This window comes from Rhyacophila brunnea, unplaced genomic scaffold (assembly GCF_057557595.1).
Source record: "Rhyacophila brunnea isolate RB1 unplaced genomic scaffold, BYU_Rbru_1.0 scaffold_2, whole genome shotgun sequence".
Classification (NCBI taxonomy): Eukaryota; Metazoa; Arthropoda; class Insecta; order Trichoptera; family Rhyacophilidae; genus Rhyacophila; species Rhyacophila brunnea.
Window position 1 is genome coordinate 32,432,547 of NW_028232859.1, and position 19,287 is coordinate 32,451,833.

Genomic DNA, 19,287 nt, shown 5'->3' on the forward strand with positions numbered 1-19,287 from the left:
CTACTTACCTATCGCTGAGGTTAAGGGCAGTGTGGCGCTCTAAAGCAGTGTTTCCTAAATTTTACGCGGGAGTTATCATTTAAGTATATCATCATCATAATATATGTATCACATCAAATTGCAACGCACAACCACATATATTTTAAATTATTTAATAACTATGAAATAAGCATCGCAGGCGACTTTTTTTAACTATTATATCTGGCGCAGAAATCATTTAAATGTGGAAACATGGCGAACTTATTTTTTTGTAATTCTTTATTTTGTAATTTCCAAAGCTCCAATTTTTTATGAATGCCTTCACTTGTGAATGTGAATGAATTAGTGGTCCTTGCATTGATTTAATTACTCATTTTTTTTATTTCAACCAAATAGACAAGTTTAACAACAAAATATCGTTCCTAAACAAATTTGCCTCATATTTCAACATTATGATTTGACCCTTTTATTTAATTTTTTCACTTCACAATAGTATAGAAGTGAGGTATTATAAAATTAGTCTCAATATTTTCAGACAAGTTTGCATACAACCTTATATAGACTGTTTTTATGTAGTTTATAACTAGCGGCCGTTTTATAAATTATGCATTTCCAAACTGCAAACCTGTGGCTACATTAATTGTGTTAAACTTTTCGCGCCTCCCTTTGCAACACTCTGCGCCTCTCAGTTTGGAAATCGCTGAACTAAGGGATGCTAATATTAAAGAACTTAATACCGTAACATTCGAAAAGACATACAGTACCTACGCATGACGAAGCTTTCTCAAGCGCCTGCTTAATACTAAACGTCAGTTTCATCTTCGAATCTATGAATATCTGGCTCTAATTCATTAGCATATAGGTTAAAATTATTCAAAACTGATCGTGAAAACTTAACGTAGGTAGGTAAATTATTACCTATAATAATTCCGAGCATTCTCAAGAACCCGTAAAGATTGCATATAATATTATATTATGCACATTATAAAAAAAAAATCAAGAAAATAATAGGTATATCGTATCAATTAAATGCAAAAATAATCATATGATAACGATAGCGATTTTGTAATGTGTTTGCCGGTTTACATTCGGAAGCATTACACTTTATTTATTACAGTTATTTAAAACAATAAAGCTTTAAAACAAAATGCGGTGCTTATATTATTATTTGTATCGGAAAAAAATAATATATTATGTATATACAGGGACTGCAAAAGTTTTAAAAATGTTTTTTTTATTGTTTTGCGCAGATACCGATTACCTACATATGTATATATAATTAAATGTTTTTTAAAGGAGTACCTACATTAAGAATTTCATTTACCTACCTATATCTTTTTTTTGTTTTTGTCATTATATTTTTTTGTCCACATTACCATTGAAAACTATTTTTGTGTGTCGTTATGCAAATAATTAAAATTAATCAGATTCATGTATTTATAAAAAACTCAAAAATAATCGATATTTTATCTAGCTTTCGTGTTTTTTTTTAACCATGTCCGATCCTAATAGGATCATAATATGGGCCTCCACAGAGTAGAGGTTTGTATTAACAGATTTTGTTTTAAGTTTTTATTTAAAATATACTCTGTGGAGGCTTTCGTGTTAATGGATAGTTATTTTTTTTAATAATATGAAAAGTAAATACCTAGGCATCTTTATTGAATTAACTTATTATATTTTCCTTAAGTACCTACCTAGTATTTACTACAAGTATTTTGAGATAAAATTATTTTTATTCATTATACATTAGATCTGTATAATATTATGATTTATCAAGTTTACTTAACATTGATGCTTATCTAAAGAACTACCGACACATTTATTGACACTATAATCATAAAAACATTAAAAAATGAATCCTTGATAACAATTCATCAAAGAATATAAATTCTATATAAAGACTGTCATTTTAAGTTTTATTTCAATGTGATAAGTTATTTGTTTAATATTCAAATTATAACGACACAATGAAATTTTATTTACTAATTTTATATTTCTTAATATTTTTTGGATTCTCCGTTGGAGGAGGTATGAAAACAATACAAACTTAAAATTCATTATTACTAAATATTATTACTATTAAACTAGATTAGTATTTAATTGAATAATGTAACTACATTAACACTATTATGAATGACCAATTTCAAATTTATTTTATTATATGGTGTAAAAATTATTCATTTTATTGAATTCATTTTTATTTATCATGGATATATTATAGAAAACAATAAATATATTAATTTCAGACAGAGAGGACATTCCGGCATTTTTGAAATATACAGAAGGTCAAGATTATTTCTATTATCCTGATATTGATGGAAACTTGAAGCGGATTGATTTACTTCAACGGGAGTCTGAGTTATTAATATTACCTAGAAGTGAACACTTCGCATATTTTCAATTGTATACAAGGTAACTATCATAACATTTCAAGTGATTTCTTAATAAATATTATTTGAAATGACGATGATTAAATTGCTTAAGCTAAAGCATTCTAAATAATATCGAAGATATAATATTTGGAAAACAGTAATTTAACCATGACCTTTTTTATCGATTTGTCATCATAATTATATTGTGCTATTGACAGTATTTTAGAAATATATATATATATATACAAATAATATTGTTCTTGTAGTACAAATAATGATAGTATATTTAAATATTAATTGTTTGCTAATAAAGTATTTCTAATCACTATTACAGAGTAAATCCTACGCGAGCTGATGAATTAATAATCGGGGATGAAAATAGATTGAGTATATCGAATTTCAATAAGAAGAATCCAGTAAAAATAATCGTGCACGGATGGCAAAGTAATGCAAATGAACGGATCAATACGCTTATAACAGAATGTAAGCCAATATTATTATACTTAGATTATTTTTTATTTGCTACTATATTTTTAACGAGACTTTTAGGGATAGGACTGTAAAATTTACTAATGGATTTACAATTACAATTATTATTCATAGCAATTAAATTATTTGTCAATAATTATAAAATGGAACTTTAAAAAGCGTTACGCAAATTTATAGAATACCTTTCGAAGCTAATTTTCAAATTTATGGCATAAAACACAAAACAATATATTATTTTGTATATAAAAATGGATATAGTCTAAATACAATTTATAATAGTGGAATTTATATTACATGGGATGATGATATATAAATATACCTGTGAATTAGTTAAAATATCACATAACACGCATTTTTAATTTTAGCATTTCTGAGAGTATCCGATGTCAACGTCATATGCGTGGACTGGGGCTACGCTGCGAATGGATTTTACTCATCAGCTGTCAAAAGTGCCCCAAAGGTTGCGGAAACTGTAGCTAAATTGATTGATTGGTTACAAAATGTTGGAGTTTCAATGCCTTCGTTTCATTTGATAGGACACAGTATTGGTGCCCACATTGTTGGAATGGCGTCCAGATCGGTCTCCAGAGGACTAATTTCAATTGTGACAGGTTAGATTATTTTCAACATTTTTATTTAAAATACATTAAAATTTTGTAATATAAAATAAATAATGAAATAATTAATGCGATACCTACTCTACTTACCAGATGCACCTAGTGGAAAAGTACAAAGCTTGTAATTTGAGACATTATTTTGAGAATATGCATTTTCAAGTGTTTTATTAATAAATACGTACCTATGAATATAAAACATTATAAATAATCTTTATTTAGAGTCAAAGATAATATTACATTTAAAAAACCAAAATGTCGATTCATTATTACACATTATTTTGTGGTAATGTTAATTATTAAAATTTAGGGTTCTTGTCTGTTTAGTGGAATTACTGAATTTAGCCAATTTACTGGATTATTTGTTAGGTTAGGTTAGGATAGGTTATCATTCTAGTATTCATGAATTTTGCCGAAATCGGCTAAGAACATTACCGCTGTTCCCGCCTGGCTTTCAATAAACAGACTTGTACCAAATTTAGTTTATTAAGTTTTATTTAACGTTCAGAAAAGATTTTTTGATAAATTCCTAGTTTTCAGGCTTTCGATTTTTACTAAATAATCGATTTTCATAAAAAATAAAAATGTGTAGGTATGACTTGAAATCCGTTTTATTTATATAAAAGCAATTTTGGTCTAATCACATTATTAAAGCTCGATTTGATATAAATATACATGTTAATTAATTAAAACAATTTCAAATATAAATTATAAGAAAATTATATTAAGTTGCACTTCGATATTCTGTCGCTAGATACCACTACTAGAAATACAGTGGTACTTCATCATTTCACAACTTACCATGATTAGAATTTAAAATAAATTTGTGCTGTGCATAGCGCCCATCCACTTACGATCGAATTGTTGCATTTGTATTTTTTTTAAAAGGAAAATAAAAAAACGAAATCTTTAAGAGCGTATTAGGTAATTAATATGATGATTAAACTACTTTTTCATAAACATAACAGTCTAAGTGTACAGTATACTTTTCTGGTCCTCCATTGTGTACCTTCTTCCAATAGGAAGGTTTCACCGCTTAATTTCATTGATATCGTAAATATTTATTAAAAAAAGTATAGTTAGAGCTATTAACGTTGATGTTTTTTCCAGGACTAGACCCTGCAAGTCCTCTATGGGGTAGTGACAGTGAGCGTATTCGGCAAACCGATGGCATATATGTGGAAATAATTCATACAAATGCTGGAAGTTTAGGCTTGACTGAAGCGTTAGGAGATAATGACTTTTATCCAAATGGAGGTAGTCGTCAACCAGGGTGCAGCTTTCTGGAGATAGGATGTTCTCATGCACGATCATACGAATTCTATGCTGATTCGCTTGACCACCAATATTTTCGGTCAACACAGTGTATTGACTACAATGAGTTGTATTATGGAAAATGCTCTAATATAAGCGAGATTCATATGGGAGGAACGCAAGTAAAAAAGGGGTAAGAATATCATTTAATTATATCAAAAAATATTTTTTGCGGTTTTCAATAATTTTTTAATAATTAAAAAATAGCTTTGCTAACCATGGGATGTGAACTTATATATTTTCAGTAGTTGTCAACTTTTAGGTATTTCTGTATGTTCTCCTTTAAGATCATTATTATTTTATTTAACATTTTTTATTCAACAAATTATTCACACTAATTGAGAATATAACATTCTTTAGTGAATATACATAGTTTTATAACACATCAGAGAAATATATAACTACCAGAAAAAATCTTTTAAATCTTGAAAAAAATACGAAGACCAGCTGGACTCGGACCCGCGTGCACTGAGTCCATATACATGTGACTGCTAACTAAGCTATGTGCATCTTATATTATTACGATGAAATTAAATGGTAGTTTTTACATTTTTGAAGCACTTCACAAATCGACTATTGAATTTTTAAATCAAAGTACCTATCAATTATCTAAATTACTAACAGGTATCAGGATCTCTCAATATTTTAGTTGTAACGTAAGTGATTGTACTTGCTAATATTTTATTAAACTATTTTTCTTTGCAGACGAGGACTGTTTTTGCTGGAAACCAATAATAAGAAGCCTTTCTTTAAGAATAAATAAACAAGAATTAAACAGAAACTGTTTGGATATTTCGACGCAATAGTTATATTAACTAGATTTTATGAATAGAAATGGCGTATATTATGCCATTTTTTATTATTTTAACTAAAACATAATATAATATTCGATAGATATATAGTTACTATATAATTCGTAGTGTAGATATAATAGTAGGTCTATATTAATCAATTATTTTTCATCGATCAAATACATTTTTCATGATAATATTACTGTGTTGTATTTTTTAATCATTTATATTTTACTCATTTCCAAAATTATGCCCCCTATATAATATCGACGAAATGTGGTAAAATAGAAAATCAAAAAAATAATTTGTTAACACTCAATAAATATATTGTTAAAAAATTGATAAGGCTTAAGGCAAATAGGTGAACTATAATGAAAAATTAAAATAATAATGAAAATATTACTTAATTGTATATTAGATACATATTGATGTACATTATATCAATTATGAAATTGGTTATTGCTAAATTATATTTCAAGCAGTTTTATTTAAATATTATATTCTTTTCCTTGCACGTGATCAAACATACATTGAATAAATTATGCACTTTTTGCCAACCGAGAGATCAAACTCGCGACAGACGACTTCAAAGACCGGTGCTTTTTCAATACGGTAGATAAATACATGTATATTATAATATGTAATTATTCAAATAATGTATGGATTATTGTGAGTGAGACTGCGTATTTTTTTAGATGTTTTTCTTATTTGGTTACATAATTTTACAAAAATATCAGCTAATACGTAATCAGCGATGAATATACAATGATATATACTTATTATAATAAATATTTTTTAATTACGTTTTAATATATTATATACTTCATAACAAATGATTTTTTTTAATTCGACCTATAATTAATAATATCAAGAGCAATAAAAATATTATTTGATGATTGGAGAAACGATATTGACAGTGACACAAATTTTATTACAGGTAAAGATAATTCAATTTATGGTCTAATCTGTCTTACTTCTTAGCATTGAGCATATAAAAAAACAATGTTTTGAATGATATTCGTTGATTTTTTTACATGGTGTTTTTAAAAAATATATATATCCCAATTTTTTTATTAAACTTTTAACAGTGAAGAAGCTTATACAGTGAAAACAGAGAATAACATAATCAAGTACTTACGTAATGGAGATGCCCTTGCTTGCTTCGTCTTTAATTATGTATGGGGATGGACAATAAAATCTACTTGTCTCTTTTATATATTAAATTTTCATTGCGAGGTACCAAAAACGTTCTTTGGAATTCTCTTAACTTAAACGTGCTTTGTGTGTTCATGTTTGCTTCTAAGTCAATAATATAAAATTTAATAGTATTATAGAAAAGTAAGCAAAAAAGGTTTTTTAACATATTATATTATGTAAACTGTTTATTTTATCTAATACATTTTTGATAAAACTAAAATGCTTAGTGTTATATGAACAAAAGTAAGAATATAATATTATTAAGGTAAATAGCTATTCATATAATATGTACTTACATTATTGTAAGGCATATTTTAGTATCATGTCGTTAAACTTGACAATCATCATATTCTATATAGCTACCAAGGTATGCTATAAATATTTTAATTATCGCAGCATAAAATAGGATATCGCCCCAGGAAACCGTTAAAATTTTATGGTAGTTGTAATATTGAACGTAAGTACGTGTCTGACATTTAAATTTGTCTTGTTTTTAGTACCTTGATTGATTGAATTTTATTTAAACCTCTTTCACGAAAGTAAATTTTATGATAAAGGGATTATTTATCCAAAAAAAATAGATGTAATACATACCTAAATGGAAATGCATATTTATATAATATTATATATATATATTATATATGCATAAAAAAGTAATTAATAATTATAATATATAAAAAAACGAAACTAAATTATCTACTCAATAGTGTTTTATTATCGGGAAAAGGAATGTTGGGTCCTATCTCTATTAATTCATTGAATATGTATAATTAAGGGTTTCTTTCCTGCGTTCATTGTTGAAGTTGCTTTGATGATATGAAGTAGGGGGTCTCCGACATATTGCCAATTGTTGTTCTTCATATCAAATCTCTGGATGATAAACTGGTTTGTCCTGTACCATGAAGAAATGATTGATAGAAAAAAAGTTATTAATTATTGAGTGAACATTGACTTTTTATGATTCTATTTTACAAGCTTATAATATAAATTGCGCAGGTTGTTTCATTAATCGATAACCAACTAATGAAATAATCTGTAATAATAATTTATATTAATAATTATAGTGTAAGGGATTTTATTATAAGTAGTTGAGTTGAGTTCAATTACATAGTCCAAAATTTGTAGTTTAAAAAAATACTCAATGATTATCGTTAAATAATGATATATTTTATAAACCTGAAATTTTCATGGTCTTTAAAACAAGATAACACATTAAGTGGGTATAAAGTCTTTAAAAATTGGAAATTATTATTGGTATGCTTATTGACAAAATATGTTGATAATATTCGACATTAATTATATAAAAAATGTTAAATGTTACCAAAGATAAGTTACAATAAGTCAATGTCACGTATAAAAACAAATAACTAATTGCATTCTCAATAGAATAATTTTAGTCAAAATGAAACTGTTGAGCGTGTTGTGCGTTGCAGGTTTGATTTATTATCCGAGTCATTGATCATAAAATAATTCAATGCACTATGAATGATAATGTTCACTTAGTAGTAATAATGCCACGTCTTTATGTAAAATGTTCAACATAATGGCTGAAAATCATAATATTATTACTTAAGATTAATATACCTTTTTTGCAGCATTATCCTTTGCTTCACATCGAGATGAAAATGAACCTCGCTTTGTTTGGTTTCCTGATGAAAAAGGAAAACTACATCTGGTTGATTTGGACGATGACACACCTACAGTAAAGTTTGAACCCGAAACAGATATTCATTATCAACTTTTTACAAGGTATAAAAATCCTCTATGTAAATTATTACCAATTTAATAAATACATAATCAATATTATTATATTTTTCTATAATTATAATACCTACAACATATACTGAAATTTTCATGTAATTTCAATTTACAAACATAAATATTTAGAAATACATAGTACATCAATACAAAATATCTTACTGAAGTACCCATATAAAATTATTATTTAATAATAGTGATTCTTTTTCTAAAAGGAAGTTTTCAGAATCACCAGCAATGATTTATAAAGGAGACAATGCTGGACTTGCCGCAACTTCGTTCAATGTTAGTCATCCGGTCAAAATAACCATTCATGGCTGGACTGGAGATTTGACTAGTGGAGTTAATTCAAAAGTTGGTCCAGGTAATCATAACTAATAAGTTAAAAACTTAGAACTAATATTAGTATTAAATTGGGGTAGGTATTCCTAAGCAAACCAATAACATATTGATACATACAAATAACATAAACATGAAAGTCAACATTATATAATAATTAGATACTATCTAAACTAAATATTATAATCTATCTATAATAATATTATTTGTGTGTTAATAATCACAATATTATTTTTAAATCTTAACTATACAACTATCTACCAGTACCTACCAGCTTATTGATTTTGGAATACTTACTTTAATAGTTAATTATCTAATTAGGTACATATTATTATGTCATAAATTCAATAACAATCTAAGCCCACAGTTACTTCAGTCACATATGTTAATATCGATTAAAACTCGTATTATCTATTTAAATGGATGTTATCAATTGAAACTGTTCTTATAAACGAAGAAAATTGGTGCGAATTGTTACTAAGTTATGTGGATTTGAACTAAGAGTATATATTATGTTCTTTATTGTAATTAAGATAATGTTTTTCGTGAAGAATTCAATACACTGAGGTGATATTATTATAATATATTATTAATAATACAATCTATCATATTTAACGGAATATCGATCAAATAACACCTTACCAATATTCTCATAGCCACAATCTTTAAAGTTGAAAATAAGTGTGAAACACAGATCATAATGCTCGTCACATCAAAAATATGGCAATAATGAATATTTTAAAATATTTTAGCTTTCCTTAATGTTATGGAAGCAAACATAATTTCAATCGATTGGAGTAAAGGTTCCAGTGGAAGTTACGGAGAGTCCGTAAAGAATGTTGCACCAGCTGGTAAAAGCATCGGAGAATTTATTGATTGGCTAAATACCCTTGGAGTACTCTTCAGTAATATGCACATCCTTGGCCACAGTCTTGGAGGACAGTTAGCTGGTTTCTCTAGCAGGCTTGCAAAGCGTGGGACTGTGGAGATTGTTACAGGTACATTTATAAAATATTACTAGTAATGTAAATTATGTTATTTCGTAAAAAAACACTAACACAGACACTAAGCATGGTGTTTTTCGACCAATTTTATATTGGAATAAAAAATTAAAAACATTTCTATATAAATAAGTTGGTTTTATGGTAGTAGTAATTTTAGTAAAATTGTATGAGTTATTATTTTTATCAAAAAAGATAGACCTTGTAGTGGTTTATCACATTTATTAAAAGATGAAGGTAATTATTATTATCTGAGGAAGTGATAGAGGTTATATGCAGTACCTAGTTTTAATTGTGACAATGTTATTAAGATTACTAATTGGAGACCGGATGCAACGTGTTGTATCCTGGTTACTTTCATTATTATTAAAATATTAAGGTGGTTGTTGTATATAACAAAATATTTTTAGCAGAATAATGAATTCATTTATCACATGGGTTTTTGTATTTTCGTGGCTAATATAAACAACAATAATTAATCTTTAAATGCGACTTTTTTGAATGTAGATACAGATTAGAGAGGGTGTGCATATTAATATAATATTATTATTATATTTTTAGGACTAGATCCTGCTGGCCCTTCTTGGGGTCCTATGTCTGATAGAGTCAACAAGAAGGATGCAAAATATGTTGAAATAATCCACACAAACAGTGGGCGGCTCGGTATGATGGATGCAGTTGGTCACAACGACTTCTATCCAAACGGTGGAGTGAGAATGCCAGGTTGTAATGGCATTTTGTATTGCTCGCACTCCAGGTCTTGGGCGTACATGGCTGATTCTATTGACCACGATGGATTCATGGCAAGACATTGTCCAACTGTAGTAGAAGTATTAACAGATGAATGCACCTATTTGGAAGAAAAATTGCATATGGGAGGAGCTAGAGCTAAGCCGGCGTGAGTACAAAAACTATATTAAGAACCCCAGAACTTCGTTCAAGTTGACAAAACTATATCATTTTCATGTGATATTAATATATAAGAGCACATAATAATAATTATAATAATATTATAATCTTCAATTGAAATATTTTTTTATTTTCAATAGTAATATTTATTTTTATTTTCTAGTGTTGGAGTTTTCGGCTTGAAAACAAATGAAAAAGAACCGTATTTCCAAGGATAATATTGACAAGCATGAGAAGATTACTGAAAGATTCTAACATCATTTTCTATTGTCAAAATCATTATATTAATGATACGATAAAATATTAATAAACGTACCTTATTTATTATGCATATAACCTCTTTCAAAATAAGACTTGTGATTATAAATGAAATAAAATAATTGTAAATTTATTACAACTAATTTGTTTCATTTAATCTCCTAGAAATTATAAGTATACAATTATAAAACATATTAAAATGCCTTTAATTAAATTGTGTTTTATTTTTCTGATTAAAATACCAGCATAATAATAAATATTTCTATACAAATTCAATACTATTTAAGTCCGTACAACGAATTTTATTTTCAAAATTCTATTAAGGAACGTATATTAAAAAGTAAGTTAAAATTGTATTATTTTAAAGTTGTCTTCAATTGTCAAAAAATATAATCTAGAATTTTAATTTATTTACTTACAGATGGTTCTAATAGAAGGATTAAGGCATCAATTTTATTATTGTGTAGTTAATTGAAATTGTTCTTTTATTCAGTGTACAAATTGTTTTTTAAATTGTATTTTATGCAATGATTATTAAAGTAATAAAATCATTACTTACATGTACAAATATTTGACGTCAACGTTTAAGAGGCTATATAAAAGTATAGTTGATTTTCTTATTTTATTGTAAATCGAATAAATCATGGCAATAATATAATTAAAGTTTTTACATACTGTTTATTAAAATTATTATATTAAACTATTATTAGTATTTTTTCTTTTATGGAGTTAACTGTTTTTTCATCGTAGAAATACGCAGATAAACTGGTCCAGAATAAGATTAAAAAAGTGGAATAAGTACATAATATTATGTTTTATTTAATTATTAATATAATAAGTATAATCAATTTCGAAGTATTTTGTATACTATATTAGATTCGGGGGTAGTTCAGACTATCTGTTGTTTAGCATGCCTGCTTATAAGGCATTATCTACTTAAATAACAATGTAATAAATTATCATGTTTAGTAGGATATGCACTTGATCACTATTAATATAGCACTGATGATAATAATATAATATTATTGTGCTTACATATAAGTGACATAATAATAACAAAGGAATAGGATTATAATTATTATAATAATTATAAGCTAGATATTATTAATAAATAACCTATGGTTGATAAAACATTATTGATGTTGATAATCTCCCAAATAATAGGTTATTTTAAAGATAACATTTAAGAATTTAGCTAAAAAATATAAAACATTCAATTTATTATACTTGTAATTCAGTCATCAAAGTGAAAATGATTTTATTAAAAGTGATTTTCTTTGTCTTATATGTAACAGGTTTGGATTTCATACTATGTTACTCTATAAATTATTATAATATAAATAAATCATAGTATTCGTTTTTTTTTTGTTCATTCAGTTATTAAAATAAATTGCACGCTTTCAATCGCAATGCTTATTTATGAATAAATTATTGAACTATTTATGTAGGTAAAAAAATATGTTAATTATTGTAATAGAAAAAAATACTATAATAACATAAAAACGGACAGAGAATCTTTAAACAGTTTCATTTTAAATAAAAAAAAATACTGATTATTTATTATTATTTTTATTTAGCATCTCTTGCTTCTAAGAGAGATCCAAATGAGCCCAGATTCATCCAGTTTCCCGATAACAATGGAACATTTCATTTTGTTGACCTAGACGATGATACTCCAACTGTTAAGTTTAAACCAGATACAGATATTGAATATTATTTGTACACCAGGTAAGCGCCATTATTATTGTAGTTTACAAAATAGTCGACTTTGTTTCCTTACATCTACTCATTAGAGTTATTCTAATATTTTATTATAAAATATTATATTATTATATTATAATTGGAAATAAATATGGATCAAACTATTTACAAAGTAAGCATTAAATTTACTAATTAATAAAAATAATTAATTACAGGAAGGACTTACTAAAACCAGTGAGAATATTTAAAGAGGATAATACCGGAATAGCTATAACATCTTTTAATGCTAGTCACCCTGTTAAAATAATCGTTCATGGTTGGAGGAATACTGCCCACAGTAGAATGAATGTTTTGATTGCTTCGGGTAAGTAATGTCAATAAATTAAAATGAGTGTAAATTTGTGTATAAATTGGGTAAATACTCAAATATAATACAATATTAAAATGAATTGCGGGGCACAGGTTTATACGTCATTCCGAATCGCCGCTCGCGGCCTACTGGAGGTCTGTAGCGGCCGGGCAACTTTTGTGACATTATTTTTCGTTACGCCAGTGCAATTTTTCGTAACGAATGCGCCCCGAAGGTCAAGGCAAAAGCATGTATCCATGCTAAAAAATACATGAAATAATGTCGTTTATTATAATGAACTTAGTAAATACTAAAATTTAATGAAATTGAACCAAATACTTAATAAACTAACTAAATAAATAAATAATAACGTATAATAAAGTAATGATTTTACTAATTTAAAATCATAGTAAGTATATAATATCGTACTTATAGTTTTTTTTTAATTATTATCTGCTGTGTATGTAATATTATAATATATGTATGAGAAAAGTAAAGTTATAATATGTAAGAAATTTAAATATAGATTTATTGGTTAATTTGATTTTGCGATACATTTATGGTGTAAAGTTTGATAACAGGATACAAGTTTAAGAAATAATGATATTTTCGTATTTGTGAATATTTAGGTGAATTGTTATTTTAATTACGATTTTTCAACTGTTTTTTTAGCTTTTCTAAAAGTAATGGATGCCAATATTTTTGCAATCGATTGGTATAAAGGAGCAAGTGGTGGATATGGCGAATCAGTTAAAAATGTCCCATCTGCAGGACAAAGTATTGGAAAATTCCTTGATTGGCTGAATATATTAGGAGTACCCTTTAGTAATATGCATATTCTGGGACACAGCCTTGGTGGACAACTGGTTGGCTTCTGCGCTAGACTTGCAAAACGCGGAATAGTGGAATATATTACAGGTAATTTGATCATTAATTCACCTTGTTATTTCTATGTCTAATGCCTTCATACGAAATAAACATAATTTTACTGGTACAGATGTATCATAAAATTTAATATAATTATAAATATAAAAATATAAAGTCCATATTTTTAAATATAATGACAGTGAATGTAATTATTCACATGCAAGAATTGAAACTGTTTTCTAAAATGTTGATATAATTTGTTTAACTTTATACTAGTTTATACTGATATAACGCTAAAACCACATTAAACTAATCAGTGGAGTAGAAGTCGGATATGGATGATGAAATCTGAATCCGAAAGGTAAGCGTAAATAATTTAAAATCGTTGAAAAAAATAGATGATTATAAGCAAGATGCATACAATTTTAATTCTAATTCGCATCATGTTATTATGTCATAAGTTAAGTAGGTATCTGTATATTAATATGCATTGCTAAATAAATAAATGTCGGAATAAAACTATAGCGTTCTTGCATCAACTAAAAAAACTTGTTTTTATTACATATTTTATGTATTATAATTCTATTGGATACAGATGTGCATGATAATATATTTCAAACATATCTATTTGGCACCTTTCCACTTTCAAATAGTATGTAGCGCCGAAAAACTGTAGTGGGCCAATATACCCACATACCTATATTTATTGTCTATTTACAAATTATTATTGAAAATGTTCTTTTTATGTATGAAATAAGGAAAGTTTAAACCGTATTACTGACTAAAATGATTTTTACAAATAACTTTACTGTGAAAAATAAGCTTCATTTTGATATTGATTTATTATAATTTAGCAATGGACCCTGCTGGTCCATCGTGGGGTGCTTCATCTGACCGTATTAGAAAAAGTGATGCCAGATATCTAGAAATAGTCCATACTAATAGTGGACAGTTGGGAATGAAAGACGCCGTTGGCCACAATGACTTCTATCTCAATAATGGAGTCAAGATGCCAGGTTGCAATGGAAATACAGCATGCTCTCATGAACGCGCCTGGGAGTATATAGCTGAATCTATTGACCACGAAGGATATATGGGGAAGCTTTGTCCAACCGTTGCCGAAGTAATGACCCAGGAATGTAAATACTTGAAAGAAACTTTGCACATGGGAGGTTCTCGAATTAAAACTGCGTAAGTAAATATGATATAATATGATGTAAATCATTAGGTATATTTTATAAGAAAAACTTTTAGAAAATGATTGATAAAATAAATTAAAATCACATATTATAAATTAATATGATTTTGTGTTTAAACTTTATAATAATATTCTAAACACATTACACAGGATGTTATTAATTAAACCATATATATAATATTTTTTTAAGGATTGGTATATTTGGCCTAAACACAAATTCAGAGATTCCCTACTTCCAAGGATAGTTAACCAAAAGCTAATGATGTATAAACATGGAAGAAAAAAAAATAGTTTCATTTTGAATTCATTTCTATATTTAATATGATAATCTTCGATTAGTGTCATAACATAAATAAACTTACGTAACATTTTATAATAATACGTTAATAAAATATCTATATATTGTAATTATTATTTATTTCGAAATAAAAAAACTTAACATAGTTGTATACTCAATTACTAACTAGCATTATATATTGCGTATTTATTTTGACAATATATTAATATAATGTATCACAGAACAAAAGAATATATTTTTATAATAATGCTAAATTTAATAATTATTAATATTTATATGTAAGACAACATTATAATGCTTTACAATATTCAGTAGATACTAAAAGGTTCTTTAATTTATTGTAAAGTAATATGCAAATGAAATTATAATTCAGCATAGCCAATTGGCCAAAAACAAAACAATCCCAATGAATCCCAGATGATCCATAATTCTAGGAAGCCATTTTCTCATTTGTATTCATATTGAATAAAAGATTGAGAAAGCTGATAATGAAATAAAGTATTCCAAGATTGTCTCAATCTTTAAAATTGCATTCGGTGATGTTTTTTGCAAACTATTTCACCAATTAAAGTTGCATTAAAAGATTTTATAATCATAATTAAATTAAATGCAACTATAAGAATGCGGAGCTAAATGTGTATCATTAAAAATAGTAGATAAAACCTACTGATTTATTATCTATTGATTGGCTGTAAAATCAAATGTGGATTTGGGTCGCCTCACGAAGAGGTTAAGCTTTATTAGAGATGGGTTATCTATGTTCTAGTATGAATTTGTTCTTTTTTTTTTAAATTAAAATACACATATCGTTATTTTTTTTACAAATATATTATTATTTCAAGCGACAATTTGGTCTTTGCAATTTATACATGAAACGAAATATCATTAAAATGATCTCCCCGGGCAGCTCACGATTCGCTGACACTAATTTTCGATGACTTTTTTTACACATTTCCTATAATGTTACTGATGTTGTCCTTAGTGCGTTAAAAGATTAAGAATTATTGGTAGAGATACTTAACCAACGATGTCAAATTATACTATCTTGGTGGCCAATTAAAATCGCTAAGTCTTGCAATTAAATAGCCACTGAACTTGCCAGTATTTCACGAGCTGTATGGCATATGTCTCCATCCCGCTACAACCACATGTTTTCCAAATCGTTTTTTTAATTTCCTGCCACAAAAAGTCAGTTATCATTCCCCGCCATTCCAACGCCATTGACCGTAATGGTCACTATTTTATAATTTTCGAAAAAAGTGTAGCTCGATGATGACCCCAACCTAATAAAACCGTATCAAACAATAACTTTCGCTACATATAACGGCCTCTTGAATAGATTATGGGTTTTCAGCAGTTTTGCCTATTAATGTACCGTACCAATTACAGTACATCATCGGTTCCCTGCTCTTCTAAGACCCAATCGGCGAGTCTGCAGCGCTACCCGTGGTCTATTGGGATTAGTTCTTCTTGCGTGAGCTGAATCTTAAACGAGTATAGTTATACTTTTTATAAAGAATAAAATAATATTAATATAGATTTTATAATTCTTACTTTTTGCGTTATTATGTTTCGAGCTATTAAATCATTATCAGATCAGTTCAAAGATAACTATGATCATTGGATTGTTCTGAGGATAGTTTTATATTCCAAAATAGTCAACATCTATAACTCACAAAAATGTAGAATCAATACAAACTTTAAAAAAATCTAATAAAGATATAGATGGTACGTAAATGTAAATTCATTAATCAATTTTGTATTTTGGAGTAACAATATCTTGACAAATAAATGTGTCAAACATGTTATTACTTTAGTAAACAGAATAAATTTAACTTATTCTAATGCTTACCGTCATTCTATTCAGTTAAAATATTTATTGAAAATAATTAGTATGCAAGAAAGCGTAATGTACCTGGTTTCTCTTTAATTTGTAGGCATGACATAAAGAATCGCTAATCATGTCTGACGACCATTTCCGGAATTCTATACGCAAAAATTATTGACGGTCAGTGAATATCTTACAGCTGAATGACCTGAATTAACAACTTTGAATTCTATATGTACTATCACATTTCATCCTTTTCAGCGACAATGAGAGTAGAAACTATTGGTTGAGTTATACACATTAACTGCAAACCGTGGTGTTTACTAGTACCTAAGTGACAGTGATGCTAAAAATATTATATAAACTACAGTCCATGTTGAGTGAATAGTTAAATACCATTATAATACGATAATATTATGTTTATATGGTGATAAAATAATATGATCTTTGGGATAGATGAATCAATCAATAACATTCTTACATCCGGAGGTAAAGCCAAGATAATGAGTGCATTAGTAGTGATAATTATCAATATTAATATATACAAACTAAACATATTTGTTTAAGATTGTCTTATCACCAGAAGATGGGATTTGTTATTGATAAAGTGATAAGAATGTGGTGCAAAATTTATTTACTTTCAATATTATCAGTTGGTAAGTACACAAAGTAAATCCTTGGCTTAGTTTTAGTAATACAATATGTTAATCACATTACTTATTTTGATTATAAAATCTTCGTTGTTTGTGATTATTCATTTTTAAACTAATACGATTTATTTTCATTAAGTTATCACCTCTAAAGTTGATGTTGTTTGTTAAAAATATTTGAAAAATATATACCTACTAGGCAATGATGATTGAAATATAATCTAGGCTATGATGAATAATTAAATAAATATTTTCAGCACAATGTGCAAAATTGGATTTGACAACAAAGTACGACCCTGTATGGTTAGCAAGTGTTAATCAATTTTCACACGTTTATGTATCAAATAAAACCAATGTTGCGATGCCATATATTTTTACTAATGTGGATGTTGAATTTCGACTATATACTCGGTAAGTTAAAATATATAAAGAATCCTAACAATAAGAAAGATTTTGTTTATTTCTTATATATTCTATAAAAATACAATTATTTACATGCGTACATTGAATATAGTTTTTGATAATTATATTCATAACAATATTTAGTAATATACTGTTTACATATTCAATTTAATTAATGAATAGTATTTTACATTCACTAAGACAATCAATACTCTGTCTACTGGCAGTACCTAGCGGAAAATATGAAACTTACAGTTTAATTGAAGTTATTTGCAATTAATTGATCAATACGAATTTTAAAACATTACAAATAAAAAAAATATGTCAATGGTAAACTTCTAAGGATGACATTTTATTGTTATATATCGACTACCTCATGGAATAACACACTAACTCTAAATTATCAACTTTTCAGGAGAGCAAAAAAACCATTCAAAAAAATGTGTAGCAAAAGCCGTTTATTATGTGCAAATATTATTTAAATTATAATTTATATCTTTAAATAGAGTATCATTAAGCATACAATCAACTTTTGCAAGACAATAATTTGGGAAATAATACCCTAAATGTGTTTTTCCACGTTAAGTTTGACAACTAAAATATTACATCTAGATTTGGTGTGATTTTTCCCGTTTATATATTTTTAGAGGGTGTATATATCTATACTTGGTGTGTTTTTCCACGTAATTATTTTTTTTTTCATAAAAAAAGTACCACGTAACTTGAGATGGTGTTTTTTTTCATGCTAATTCTGAAAGATAATCTTAAATATCTCGACTTAGAGAGATTTTTGTTTTGACTTTTACGGGGAATGACATACTATGTGCTCTTAGTGTTTTCTCTCTCGATGATATTTGATTAAACCAAAAATATGTTTAGATATTCTGATGGAATATGAAGAGATTTTTTAATTAAACAATATTTTATTGCAATAAACTGTATTTTAACCATTCAGTCAGTTTGAGGAAAT

The 19,287-nt window shown here is 27.1% G+C and overlaps 3 protein-coding genes across 3 annotated transcripts; all 3 read left to right on the forward strand.

Annotated features, from left to right (window-relative positions):
- Nucleotides 1-3,198: 3,198 nt before the first annotated feature.
- On the forward strand, nt 3,199-4,908 carry LOC147072205 (phospholipase A1 member A-like; the record flags this gene model as incomplete). Its single annotated transcript, XM_085946694.1, has 2 exons — nt 3,199-3,454; nt 4,568-4,908. Coding segments are annotated over 2 exons (597 nt in total), but the record flags the coding sequence as incomplete, so codon positions are not given.
- A 3,253-nt stretch (nt 4,909-8,161) lies between these two features.
- On the forward strand, nt 8,162-10,759 carry LOC147072206 (pancreatic lipase-related protein 2-like). The gene is made up of 5 exons (XM_085946697.1): nt 8,162-8,192; nt 8,355-8,508; nt 8,733-8,881; nt 9,609-9,854; nt 10,419-10,759. Exons 1-5 carry the CDS (start codon nt 8,162-8,164, stop codon nt 10,757-10,759), a joined length of 921 nt encoding a protein of 306 aa, XP_085802823.1.
- A 196-nt stretch (nt 10,760-10,955) lies between these two features.
- Nucleotides 10,956-15,136, forward strand: LOC147072207 (pancreatic lipase-related protein 2-like). The gene is made up of 4 exons (XM_085946698.1): nt 10,956-10,968; nt 12,602-12,752; nt 12,941-13,089; nt 14,796-15,136. The coding sequence occupies exons 1-4, from the start codon at nt 10,956-10,958 to the stop codon at nt 15,134-15,136; spliced, it is 654 nt and encodes a 217-aa protein (XP_085802824.1).
- The last annotated feature ends 4,151 nt before the right edge of the window (nt 15,137-19,287 follow it).